Source organism: Choloepus didactylus, chromosome 10, assembly GCF_015220235.1.
Source record: "Choloepus didactylus isolate mChoDid1 chromosome 10, mChoDid1.pri, whole genome shotgun sequence".
Lineage (NCBI taxonomy): Eukaryota > Metazoa > Chordata > Mammalia > Pilosa > Megalonychidae > Choloepus > Choloepus didactylus.
The window spans coordinates 72,481,606-72,494,299 of NC_051316.1; the positions used below are offsets into that span (position 1 = coordinate 72,481,606).

At 35.2% G+C, this 12,694-nt stretch overlaps 1 protein-coding gene across 2 annotated transcripts in view; it reads right to left on the reverse strand.

Moving 5' to 3' along the window:
• Positions 1–8,617: 8,617 nt before the first annotated feature.
• Positions 8,618–12,694, reverse strand: part of ELAVL2 (ELAV like RNA binding protein 2) — a 148,478-nt gene continuing 144,401 nt past the window's right edge. The window contains exons 7-8 of one of the 2 annotated variants that reach the window (XM_037797349.1): positions 11,672–11,710; positions 8,618–11,109 (exon numbers count right to left, since the gene is read on the reverse strand). In XM_037797349.1, the coding sequence (XP_037653277.1) occupies positions 10,782–11,109; positions 11,672–11,710 (367 nt within the window). In that variant the 3' untranslated portion in view covers positions 8,618–10,781. Of the gene's footprint in view, positions 11,113–11,671; positions 11,711–12,694 lie in introns of both variants that reach the window. The other variant, XM_037797348.1, reaches the window with a different exon arrangement.

Genomic DNA, 12,694 nt, shown 5'->3' on the forward strand with positions numbered 1-12,694 from the left:
ATTAAGTTCCAACTTCTCATCGGAAACCATAGAGACAAGGAGGCAGTGTGATTAAATACTTAAAATGCTGAAAGAAAACAACTGCCAACCAATAAATTTATATCCCACGAGACTTCTTTCAAAAATGAGGGAGAGATTAAGACATTCCCAGATAAACAAAAGCTGAGAGAGTTTCCCACTAGAACTGGCTACAAGTATTACTAAAGGGAGTTCTTCAGTCAGAAAGGAAAGGACGGAGATGGTAGTTCAAAGCAGCACAAAGAAATAAAGACCTCTGCTAAAGGTAACCATTTGGGTAATTTTATATGCCGTGCCATTGTATTATATTTTTTGGTATATAACCCCATTTCTTAGATCCTACATGTGCTAAAATGCAAATGCATAAAAGGTGATGATAAATCTACAGTTTTGCACATACCATGTACAAAGATATAATTTGTAACAAGTACAAAAAAAAAGACTAAAGGACATAGAGGTACAGGAGCAGGAACAGTGTACGTCTGTTACTGAAGTCAAGTTAGTATCAAGTCAAATATGATTGTTTCATACTTAGGATGTTAAATTTTAACCTTATAGTACCACAAGGAAAATATATGCAGACAGAAAAGAGAAGGCACACAATATGGTAAACACAACAAATCAACTAAAGATGAAAGTAGGCATTAATGGAAGAACTGAGGCACAAAAGAGGTATAAGACTGGAGCTGGCTTGTACCATGTGGTGAGAGCTGGGACTTTGACAATTGGTTGTTAAATGGTAGGTAGCTTGAAATCAGCCTCAGTTGGAGTATTTGATTGATGGAAATTAGGAAATGCTATGAATCAGTTTTGTTTTATTCTTCCTGTTGATTTGGTGTAGTTTCACAGAGAGCCGGTTTACCAACATACCACAGACTTTTTCCAAGAAATTGGTCAAATCATTGAATTCTCTGAGACTAAATTTGGTAACAAAGGTAATATCTTTTTGATATGTCCACATAAATCTAAGGTTAGAGGTATTAGTAGGCAATGGAAATAATGAGGATAAGGCTGAGTAGATAGATGGAATTCAAATATAGGATTTATTCATCATCAAATGGTTGACTACCACATAACTATATATATATATATATATGTATATATATAGGCTTGGAAAAACATATGGAAACCTGTGGCATCAAAGGTGTGGATCAAGATACACTAGGATAGAGCACTAAAACAATGAATATGGGAAATTAGATTTTTTAAATAACCTTGAGACTCCTCCCTACAAAAGTGAATAAATTTATGACAATATTATTTGTAAAAAATATGAATTAAATATATTTTAAGTAAGGGAAAAAAAAAGAGGTATAAGACTATACAGGAAAATGGCATTAAAAAACTCCTGCACTGTCAGTAGTAAATGGATTACACTCCCCATTCAAAAGGCAGAGATTGGCAGAACATATAAATAGCATGTCCCAACTATATGCTGTCTGCAAGAGAGTCACCTAAAATTCGAGTAGGCTGAATGTGAAAGGATGGAAAAAAGTATACCATGCAAGTAGTAACCAAAAGAAGAGAGCTGTGGTAGCTATACTAATATCAGATAAAAAAAAAAATTAATAAAAACTTAAAGTAAAAAAAATAGACTTCATATATTGGTATATAATGAGGGACAAAGACGGTCATTATATACTGATAAAGGGGTCAGTTCAACAAGAAGACGTAACAATTATAAGTATATATGCACCCCAAGATAAAAGTCCCAAAATATATGCAGCAAATACTGGCAGATTTGGAGAAACTGATGGTTCTCTATTAATAGTAGGAGATTTTAATATACCACTTTCAATATGGAAAGAACATCTAGACAGAAAATCAATAAGGAAATTCAAGACCTGAACAATACTCTGAACCAACTAAACCTAACAGACATATAACACTTCACCCAACAACAAAATACACACTCTTCTCAAGTGCACATGGATCATTCTCCAGCATAGACCATATTTTAGCTCACAAAACAAGTCTCAAATTCAAAAATATTGAAATCATACTATGTACCTTCTCTGACCACAATGCAATAAAGCTAGAAATCAATAACAGAGGGAGAAATAGAAAACTCACAAATACGTGCATATTAAACAAAGGGTTAAAGAGGAAGTCACAAGAGAAATTAGGAAATATCGTGAGGTGAATGAAAATGAAAATACAACCTAACAAAACTTACAGGATGCAGCAAAGGCAGTGCTTAAAATAATCTATTTCGGATGATGGAAATGTTTTGTTATTGGATGATGGTGATGGTAGCACATCATTGTGAACATAACGTACAGGACTGAATTATATATTTGAATGTGGTTAAAATGGGAAACATTAGGTGAAAATGGGAAATATATGGTACCAGAATTAAAAAATTTTTTTTAAAAAATCCATGGAACTGCACAACACACACAGTGAACCCTAAATCAAACCATGGTCTAGAATTAATAGTTCAAATACAAAATGTGCTTTTATCAACTGTAACAAATGTACCATACCAATGCAAGGTATTAATAATAGGGTGGTATATGGAAATCCTGTATTTTATACATGATTGTTCTATAAGCCCACAATTTCTCTAATAATAATAATGATAATAAAAAAGACACTGGCTTTCATTTTCCCATGTCTTAAACCTAAATCATAAATGCATTGTTTTATATCTGTTCAAAAGTCTGCATAGCTCATAGACTAAAATCAAAAACAAAAAAGAAAACATCTTTATCAAGAAAAAGAAGCCAACTGGAATGTTTTTAAAGTTCATGAAAAAGAACAGACATACAATCATAACTTAAAATTTAAAAAGTGAGAGAAAAACGGTAGTCAAACATTTTTTCAGGGTATGAATGAGTAAATTTAGCTTGTACTTTTTGTACTGCATAGATTTTCTATAGTAACTGTTATTATTAAATATATAAATCATTGAAAATAGCCACAGGGATGTAAATGATACTGAGTGTATCAAAAGAAAATACTGTATGTGACATTGAAAACCTTGTGGATTGCACTCTCTTTATCCAGTGTATGGATGGATGAGTAGAAAACCAGGGACAAAAACTAAATGAAAAATAGGGTGGGATGAGGGGGGATGATTTGGCTGTTCTTTTTTACTTTTATTTTTTATTCTTAATCTTTCTGGTGTAAGAAAAATGCTCAAAATAGACTGGAGTGATGAATGCACAACTATATGATGGTACTGTGAACAGATGATTGTACACCATGGATGACTGTATGATATGTGAACATATCTCAATAAAACTGAATTTAATCATTAAAAAAAAGAAAATACTGTATATACTTACCTATATTCATCTTCTAGATGGCATACACGTCCTGCAGGATTTCAGAAATCTGACCCAACAAAAGGACAGTTCACAAGGTTAATTTAACTTGATTTTAGTACTCCAATGATAGCAAAGAGCAGAGTTTCAAGAGTTAGAAGAGCTGGGTTCAAATGCCAGCTCTCATGCTAGCAAAAGAACTTTGGAGAACATTAACTTCTCCTGGCCTTGTTACACATCTGCAAAACAGGTGATGAACCAGACCCCTGAAGTATCTTCCAGCTCAAAGCTACACAGAAAAATAGACATAAATTAAATTTTCAGCCCAGAAATATAGTTCAGCAACTGGTATATAGAAGGTACCCCCTGTATATGTACTGAAATAATTTATGGAAGGGAAGTTTTTAAAAAAAAATAAAGAAGGTACCTGAAACAGAGCTTCCCAACTGGTGTGCTGTCCCATGAAGGGGCTACAGGTGTGTTGGGATAGGATTCACTTCAGGAATGGAGCCCATGGTATGAAGAAGTTTGGGAAGTAGACCTTCTTAAATACATTACAGTTATAGCAAAAGACAAATCTTCATTAGGATAAATTTCAGTCTATGTTTATAAAGAGTTGGCTCTCACCACCCTTCCTTTAGGAAAGTCAGAATGTTTGCCCTATTATCTGGTATGCAGACCATTTAATTGTAAAATAGAAAACATGAGTAGCCAATTACCTGAAGAAGGAAAGAGGCATTCCTTTGCAATATATAGGTGTAAAACAGGTACTTCTCTAAGACAGAATTACTGAAAAAGAGTGCTTTCAAAATATACTTGTAGCACTTGGGCACATGCCGAGAAAACACAGCAGCAACCATTCTCAAGAGTTGAAATTATGCTCAAGAATCTTTAAGTAATACAGTAACAACTGCAAATTCGGTTTCACCATTCATGACAACAGATACCTATCCTTTCTGACAGTAACTCAGAGAATTCTGGATGTGAAAACCTGCATTATTTGTTGTAAGTATTATTACTTGCAACTTCACAAAAAATTTTTTTGAGAAAGGAGAAGATCCATAACATGCAAGTGGCTGTATGGGGATTTACTGCTCAGTGGTACTTCCAGATATGCTGCTTTTTCTTCAGGTTTCTAAAAATAAAAGCCCCGCATCTTTTGGATGCCAGACCACCTTATTTATGGGTCAGGAGCTCGCTCCCTCATTCTCAGAGCAGGTGTACCTGTACCATGATTACAATAAAAAGGCTGTAATCTAGGTAACAAAGCTACCTTGCCTACCATGCTTCGCTTCAACAGGTGGGTTCCCTGAAGGTGTTTGCTCCTTTCGTCACATCTGCGAGAAGTTCCAGAGATAGGCTGGTTGGTTGCAACCGTACAGGGATGGTTCTTGGAGGAAGCGCACCATGAAAATCAGAAATAGAAATAGCATGTGGATGCCAAAAGCCTGTAGGTCAAAGGGCCCCACAGAATAAACAAATAAATCAGCATGCCCTCTCCCCCTGAGGTGCTATAAAAATGTTTTTCCTTTCTTTCCTGTAGCTCTTCATTGAAAGGGAAGGTGTGGCTATTAACTGAGCTTCCAAAACAAAAATCAAAAGGTAAAAGGCTGGCAAGCTAAAACATCTCTGTGAAAATATGTGAGAAACATTTGGATTTTGTAATTTTTGTCTTGTATTCTATGAATATGATGCTTAAGTGATCTGGGTAAGAAAAATATAAAATGCATATGCAACAAAAGAGTGAGCCAGGTACAATGGCACTAAAAATAGAAGAAATACTATAGAAGGATCCATTCATCATCTTAAATTTTTGAGTGTGAAAGTTATGTACTCTGGGGAATAGATCAGTCCAGTATTCTATTACTGGGAAGTTTTGTTTTCGTTTGGTCTCTTTGCATACCCTGTACAACATGCTCCAAATAAATGCCTTAATTAAAGATAAAGCATTGTACTCAGCAGGACGTTTTATGTAACTCCCTAAATGATGTACAATGTATCATGGAAAATACTTTAGGATTATAGCAGAAATGGGCAAGGAAACAAGGACAATATTTCAAGGTTTAGGTACTATCTATTTCATTAGTACACAAATTTCTGACTAATCTGAGATATAACTAGTCATGGACACAAAAAACGTTAACAATTTCATTGACTATGACTTCATATAGTTAATGACCAGAAAATACTACAAGTGGACAGAGGCTTATCTGCATGTCTTTGAGCACAGTTTTCTTGAATTCCCTTCCCCAATATCTTTTAAATGCCACCCACTCTTAACGACCCAGTGCAATTCATATGGCTCTCTGGCTTCCCACTGTCACACTGCTATCCACCCCTACCCCCAACATTAAGAGCCACTCTCTCCATTTTTTGTTTTTGTTTTTTAATGTACTTGGTAAAAAGTATTCACAACCTTTTTACTGTATAATTCCTTGTGGATGTCGATAATCTCCTGAAGCATATGACAGGCTCCATGACAGCAGAGAGGTATATGTCTTCCACAGATTTATGTCCGCCCTTTTGAGATCCTGTACACAGGGGTCTTGGTGCCTGGTTGCTACAAGGTATTTATTTCTAAAAGTAACGTCCATGAGTATTTCTGGAGGCATTATCAATTTAATCCTAACTTACATCTTTAGTTATTTAAACTAAAAAAAGTAACTTTAATACTGAGTTTGAGATCCTAAGACTGTGATGTATCTTAATTCAAAGTAGAATAAAACCAATGAGTATACTTTTAATATTTGGGGATATCCACCATATTAGTGCTTTACAAACTGTTACTCCCTATATTATATGTTTAGAGAGAGTAAGCAAAGTCCATCCAAATTCCTCAATTGACCCACCTATTCAGAAAAAGTGCCTAGTTGTACATACCTTCTACTTTGCTTCAGAAAGGACATGGACAGCTTAATCAGTATGAGCGCATTTGAAATTTACTAAACTAAATACTGATGTCAGATTGAAAAGAACTAATAATTATGCCAAGAAAGGCAAAGAAGAATCTATAAGAAGAGCAGAGCAGGTTCACCATTGCAAGGTGTAAGTGGGTTTAGGATGAGGTGCAAAGAGAGCCTGGTGGCTCTCCTGTCCTGCCTTCTAGGTGATGGTTTCCACAAAGGTGGGAGCCACTTTTTGCTTATTTTTATAGACCCAGGGCACAGCACAGTAGATGCCAATACACCTATGTTGAACAACCAAAATCCTTCCATTTCTTTCTACGACCAGAATTCTGGAAAGGTTAATTTCAGTAAGGTCTACCCTATGTTAGCAGGCTACCTATACTGATGGTGTTGATGTTTAATCCCTTTAACAGCTAGGCAATTGAGCCCACTTTGGGGAATTCTTCAGAAAAACATATAGATTAGTACAGGTGGAGTAATATGAGCTGTTCACTACAATGACTGAAGCCATAAATACTCTTCAACCAATAATAAATTGATATTATTTTATCAGTAACTCTGCTTCCTCCCACTGTACAAGGTTCCAGTATGGTAAGAGACATATAAGAGGGCAAAACTACTGTCCCCTTTTTTTTTTCGGCCTTCATCCAATGAAAGGTACATGATTATTGCTCTGAAAGTATATTAAAAAGACTTGCATATTAAAATTTAAATACTTATTAAAATATATGTGTTTTCTTATTTCTAGGTAATCCTTTGAGTCAGAAGTTGCAAGTTTCCACTACTATTTATTTGTGATCCTTATCAAGTAAGGGTAGGAATCTCGCAATCTCTTTAATGGACAGGAAGGTTTACTTTAATTTTATTAATTGCTAATCTTTCTTCTCACATATTAAAATATTGTAAAATGATGTTAAGATGAAGAATTTTTGTTTGCCACTATAACACTGAATTATGATCCTCTTCAGATGATTTGCAAGTGTAAGATGAGAAAGATTTCTCAATCAATGGATGAGGGGAAAAAGGTAATTTCTGCTTAAATACATCAGCAGTTTCACAAACCTCCTTTACTGAGAATTTTTCTACTCAAATATAAAAGAACTGCTGACATGCAAACCAGTCAAAATACTGATAAAACATGCAAGAGGAGAGAAGTGAGGGGAGGATGTTCCAACATCACAAAATTAAGAGTATTAAATTCATATAATAAAAAGGGAGTATGGAGATTTGAGATTAATTGCATGTTGGAAGAAAAGGAATTGTCTTGTCACTCAGCTATGCTCTTGAATATTAAATTGTCAATTCAGGACAATTACTTTTAGAATGGCTTTTACAAAAAAAAAAAAGGCGAACAATCAAATCAAAAGAAACCATTTAGTACACTTTGTTTAAAAAAAGTATATACTTCGTTACTATATGAAACTGTTAAAGTTCTACAGAAGTAGAATCCCTGCATGAAAGATCAGCAAGAAATCTTTTTCTTCCCCAATACATCTGTTAAAGATCTTGTTACAAGTACTGAATATGTATATGAAACATGGGGCTGACAAGATGCATGATTCGTACACACGTGCTAATAAACAAAGCAACTCTGAACTAAAGAAAAGTAAGTTCAATTTATAGCAGTGTCCCTTGACAATCTGGCACTTGCCCAAGGAAAATAAGTTTCATGTACCAATATTTAATCCCATGGGTAAATTACATCTTGCCAGAGGAAGGAGAATAGGTTATCTTCCTTCAGTTTGGTTTCTCTTCAGCTCAAGTAAATGTGTCAGGTCAAGACCCATTCATGCAAAGGGTTGAAGGTTAAATCAGAGTTCTAAAACCATGTCAGCATCCGATTTCCCAAACTTTCCAAATAGCAGATGAAAGCATGTGCTCTTGTAAAACTTACTCGTCCAGAAATATTTGAAAGCTTTCTAATCAGAAGGTGTCGTTCAGTCAAAAATTTTTTGCACATTCCACTTCAATTAAGTTGCCTTTTGGAATCCTTACTTTAGATAACACTGCTTTCAACCAAAGCTCTGAGGGAACTTCTTTAACTCAAGAGAGCAAGTTTGTTTATTGGACTAAGCACAAGAGTCCCCAAAATGTGTATAAAGACCTACTCACCACACTGTTCTTTCCCTTCAACTTTGTTTATTGATGTACTGAACATGAAAAAGTACAAAGAATCCAAACACAAAAGAAAACATGTACAGCCTCTTAAATACTCAACAGAATATATTTTCTATTCCAACAGATGTGAATTAAGTCATACTGTACAACTTCAAATAAATACCAGCCTTACATTTTATTAAGTGCTCTGATAAACACTGTAAAGTGAAGCACAATTTGCATGCCCTCTCATCAATGCCTTGGTTTGCTACAGTAGTATAGGAAAGAAGCATGTAGCTGCTGTTTTCCCGTGAGGGAAACCTTTTCTTATTTTATTTTTTTTTAAAGTATATACATGTATTTTATTTTTTAGTTTTTTTTTTTTTCTTTTTTTTAAATGCAGGTTAACTGTGACCATCTAAATGCACCTAAGGATATGAGAAAGTGCTAAGCCAATTGATTTCTGAATAGCATTGAGTGGGTCAGCATGAAAACTCGCTTATTCACTTTAGCACGCGCCTCACAGTATATGTACTGTACTATACTGAAAATTTTATAACTACAATTTTAAATAATAAAAAATAAAACTCAAAGCAACTGCAAAGATAATGTACAACTATGTTATGCATAGCACATTGCTTGTTCTAAGGGGAAGCATGTGAGCATCTCAGTTTATACAAAAAGCAGGACGTAACTATATAGTTCTCAGTGCATCCTGATGAAGGCATTTTTTGCCTTCAGCTTTTTTGAAAATTTATTATAAGCTAGATGCTAATCAGAAAATATTTTGTATTTTTAAAATTTCTTTCATACATGGTAAAGACTTATTTTATTATTTCCCCAAATAGTGGTTTAAGCATCATACAAAGTTAAATTTCAACAGCATACAGATATTTATGATTTTTGTATGAAAAATGTAAGGAAATTTGTTCAAAACCTATGGTTATACTCATTTTTTTTTTTTTACCACAAACATATTTATAAACGAAAATGTAGCATCACCATAAACAGCTGAAGCTAGACTATCTACAGACAAAATTAGCAACAAATCTGATGCACTGTAAATTCAAGTCCTCAGGACAACAAAAGTGATTAAGCAAGACCTCAAGTAACAATGTTAATGCCATTTACAAAGGAAAAAACTGATACAAAAACATTCAAAACCCGAACATCACTTGGCATGTAAGGGAAAAAAAAATCAAATTAGCTGAAAGGTTCATAAACACAAGGTCTTATTTACATTACACAAAGCTCAGGTGTTAGCCTTGAACATAACTTTCAAAATACCTTCAAATATATCCAACTCAGATCACTTTTGCCGATTTGCTGCAGTACAAATCATGTGCAACATCTTTTTTTCCTTAAGACAAAACAATTCTTCAAACAATACTGCAAGTACATCACTAAACACCATGAGCTCTATCTGAAGGGATTTCTTTAGGAAGAACAGATTTTTCCCCCATCTCTTGGTAATTTATATTTCTTGCCTGCTATTATATATTCTTTTGTAAATTTTTTTCATTTGTTTCAAAATCACAAATCAATGTGAGCCACCTATCACATAATAACCAGGATGATCAGACGCTCCACTGGTGATTACAAAAATGAAACCAGCAGTGTTTCCCCCATTGATTCTACTCCTTTCATACAAAGATCTCAAAAGTATTTTCTACATCATAAATCTTTCTAAATTTTCCAACCACTGCAAATTTCCTGGTAAATTTTAAAAGCTCACTAGGTGTCATATGAAGAGATTTCTCAAAGTATTCAAGTCAAAATATTTGTTCCAGGACCAGTAAAAAGTTTCTCCAAATTTTCTTTTTTATAAAAATAGATGCTTTTTTTAAACCCACATCAAAGAGGCTCTTATCTCTTTGGCAAGGTACTGCTTTACGAAAAGTTCTCCAATATTCTTACAATAAGCGTTTATAATGTAGCCCCCCCCTTCCCCAACCCAAATCATAATTACAAAATAAATACTGTTTTTAACTTTATAAATAAAAATGTAAACTTCAAAATACTTTTCTTAAACAGACATAACAGCAGTGCTTTAAATGTAAACCAAACACAAAGCTAATCAGAAAAAGAAAAACGAAGGGGGAAAAAAAAGACACAACCAACTGAAGAGTTACAACACAATGCCTCAATATTTACTCACAGGTTCAAGGCAGTTATGTAAAAAGAAAAGAAATGTCTTCCCTTAGCTGAAACACTTTAAAAGGTCCACCTTCTTCAAAGAAGGCAATAGAATGCAATGTGACAGGTAAAAACCCTGTACCTCTTGTCCATATTCAAACATAAAAGATATTTAAGAAGTTTTAATTCAAATACTAGCAATAAAAAATCTCACATATTTCTTAGGATGCTAAGTAGTCGTTTTATCCCCATCTCAACACTGACTTACAAAGACATTTACTAATGTATAAAGTTTCTCTTAACTTGCCTTTGTTGTATAGTTTTCATATATAAATGGACTGAGGACAAGAGCTCATTAGGCTTTGTGCGTTTTGTTTGTCTTAAAGGAGACCTGCAGTACTCTGTCTCCCAGACGGTATCCATTGAGGCTAGCTATCGCCATGGCAGCCTCATCATAGTTTGTCATAGTCACAAATCCAAAACCTTTGCATTTATTGGTGTTAAAGTCACGGATGACCTTCACGTTGGTGACAGCTCCAAAAGGCCCAAACATTTGCCACAGGATACTCTCATCTGCATCAGGAGCCAGGTTGTACACAAAAATACACCACCCTGTTCCTGGGTGCCCAGGGATATTAATTCCAGCCAAACTGGTCATTCCATCAATGGTCATTGGAGAAAACCTACTAAACAAAAGAGGAAACACACACACACACAACATAAAAACACAGGTTGGTTGTAGGATTAAATTTACTTGTTTCCCCTTTTCTACACCAAGAATTTTAGTAATCCCCATCCCCCAGTAGATATATACTACTATCTGATGTTTCAACCAAGGTCTGCGAGGCTTGCAGTGCATGCTATACTGTCAAAGTATTAAGTTAAGAAATGACCATTATTTGCTCTATTAAATAATATTACCCACAATATCAAATAAATATATTTAAAACTGGTTCCACAAGTTGAGCAGGATTGGGGGTGGGAGGTGGGAACTAAAACATACGGAAACATGCTATTAAGTCGCAATGCAATATGAAACAAATAATGGGTTTTTAAAAGACCAGGTAGCATCCAGTGGTATAAAAATGTTCCTTGAGTCAACTGTGCTTCAAAAAGAAGCTTTTCATTAAGTTGTACATGCAAAAGAAAACGCAACACAAACTTAGGAGGGGTGTTAAATATCACTTCCAAAATCAAACTAATTAATTGAGGGAAGGGATGAGTACCATGAACCTCTATCATTACCTCTTTACTCCATAAGCCATATTGAGCAGATTGTCCAACCTGCAAAACACACATTTAGCAAACTTAATTTTTTAATTTTCTCCCCTTAATGTTCAAGAAAGTTGGGCTTGTTACTGCCATCTTCCAAGGGGATACTGTACACTGAGTCTATGTGGAGTCTCAAAATAGAGTGGGTTTTGTCGCCTTCCTGAGAGAAATGGTACACTTTGCCATAGGATGCTAACACTCCCGATGGATAGTTTATCTCTGTAAGGGCCGGTACCTGTGCAGGGAAAACACTGGTGGGGGTGGGGTGGGGGTGGGGTCACCTGAGGACACCACATGGAGAAGATTACAGAGGCTTCTCCCGTGCAGCTTTGGAATAGTTAACATTTGGCCTCTCACCACGTGCCATGCAGGTTCTAAGTGTTTACATGGGCATAGGGTGTACTTCATATTACTGCTAATTTTTCACAACTCTGTTGGTTCCTGAGGATACTAAAAGGCCTGAGACCACATGGCTAGTAAATGGTGGGGCTGAGATTCAAACGCTGCAGTCTTACCAAACTCTATACGTTTCCCTTTAACCTCCCAACTTTGAAAGATTTTCATCTCCGAGAATCAAAGAGGTATAATTTATCAGTAGAAAGAACCTTACAGACAACGTCCGCCAAGCCTCCCTTTTCTCAGCCGTGCTCAGCTGAAGACCCAAGGAGAAAAGAAGAAAGATTCACTGCTCTAGTGCACAACAGTGCCAGGAAATTTCACACTCGGAATCTGAGGCTACATTTAAACTCTACCCAGGAACTGTAGCCCAATTTAAGATGTAAGCAGCCAGGTAGAAAACAAACAAGCCAAAACAAGCTGCTCTTAAAGTTTTTAAAAGAAAGTGGTGACGAAGGGGTGGATATTCTTTCATATTCTTCACCCTTTTCCTATTTCAAAATTCAAATTTATTTTACCATACTTGGTTCTTTTTTTCTTTACCAGTTTCAGAGACCATACCAATGTTCCAAATTTCCACTGTGCTTACCCACTAATTAC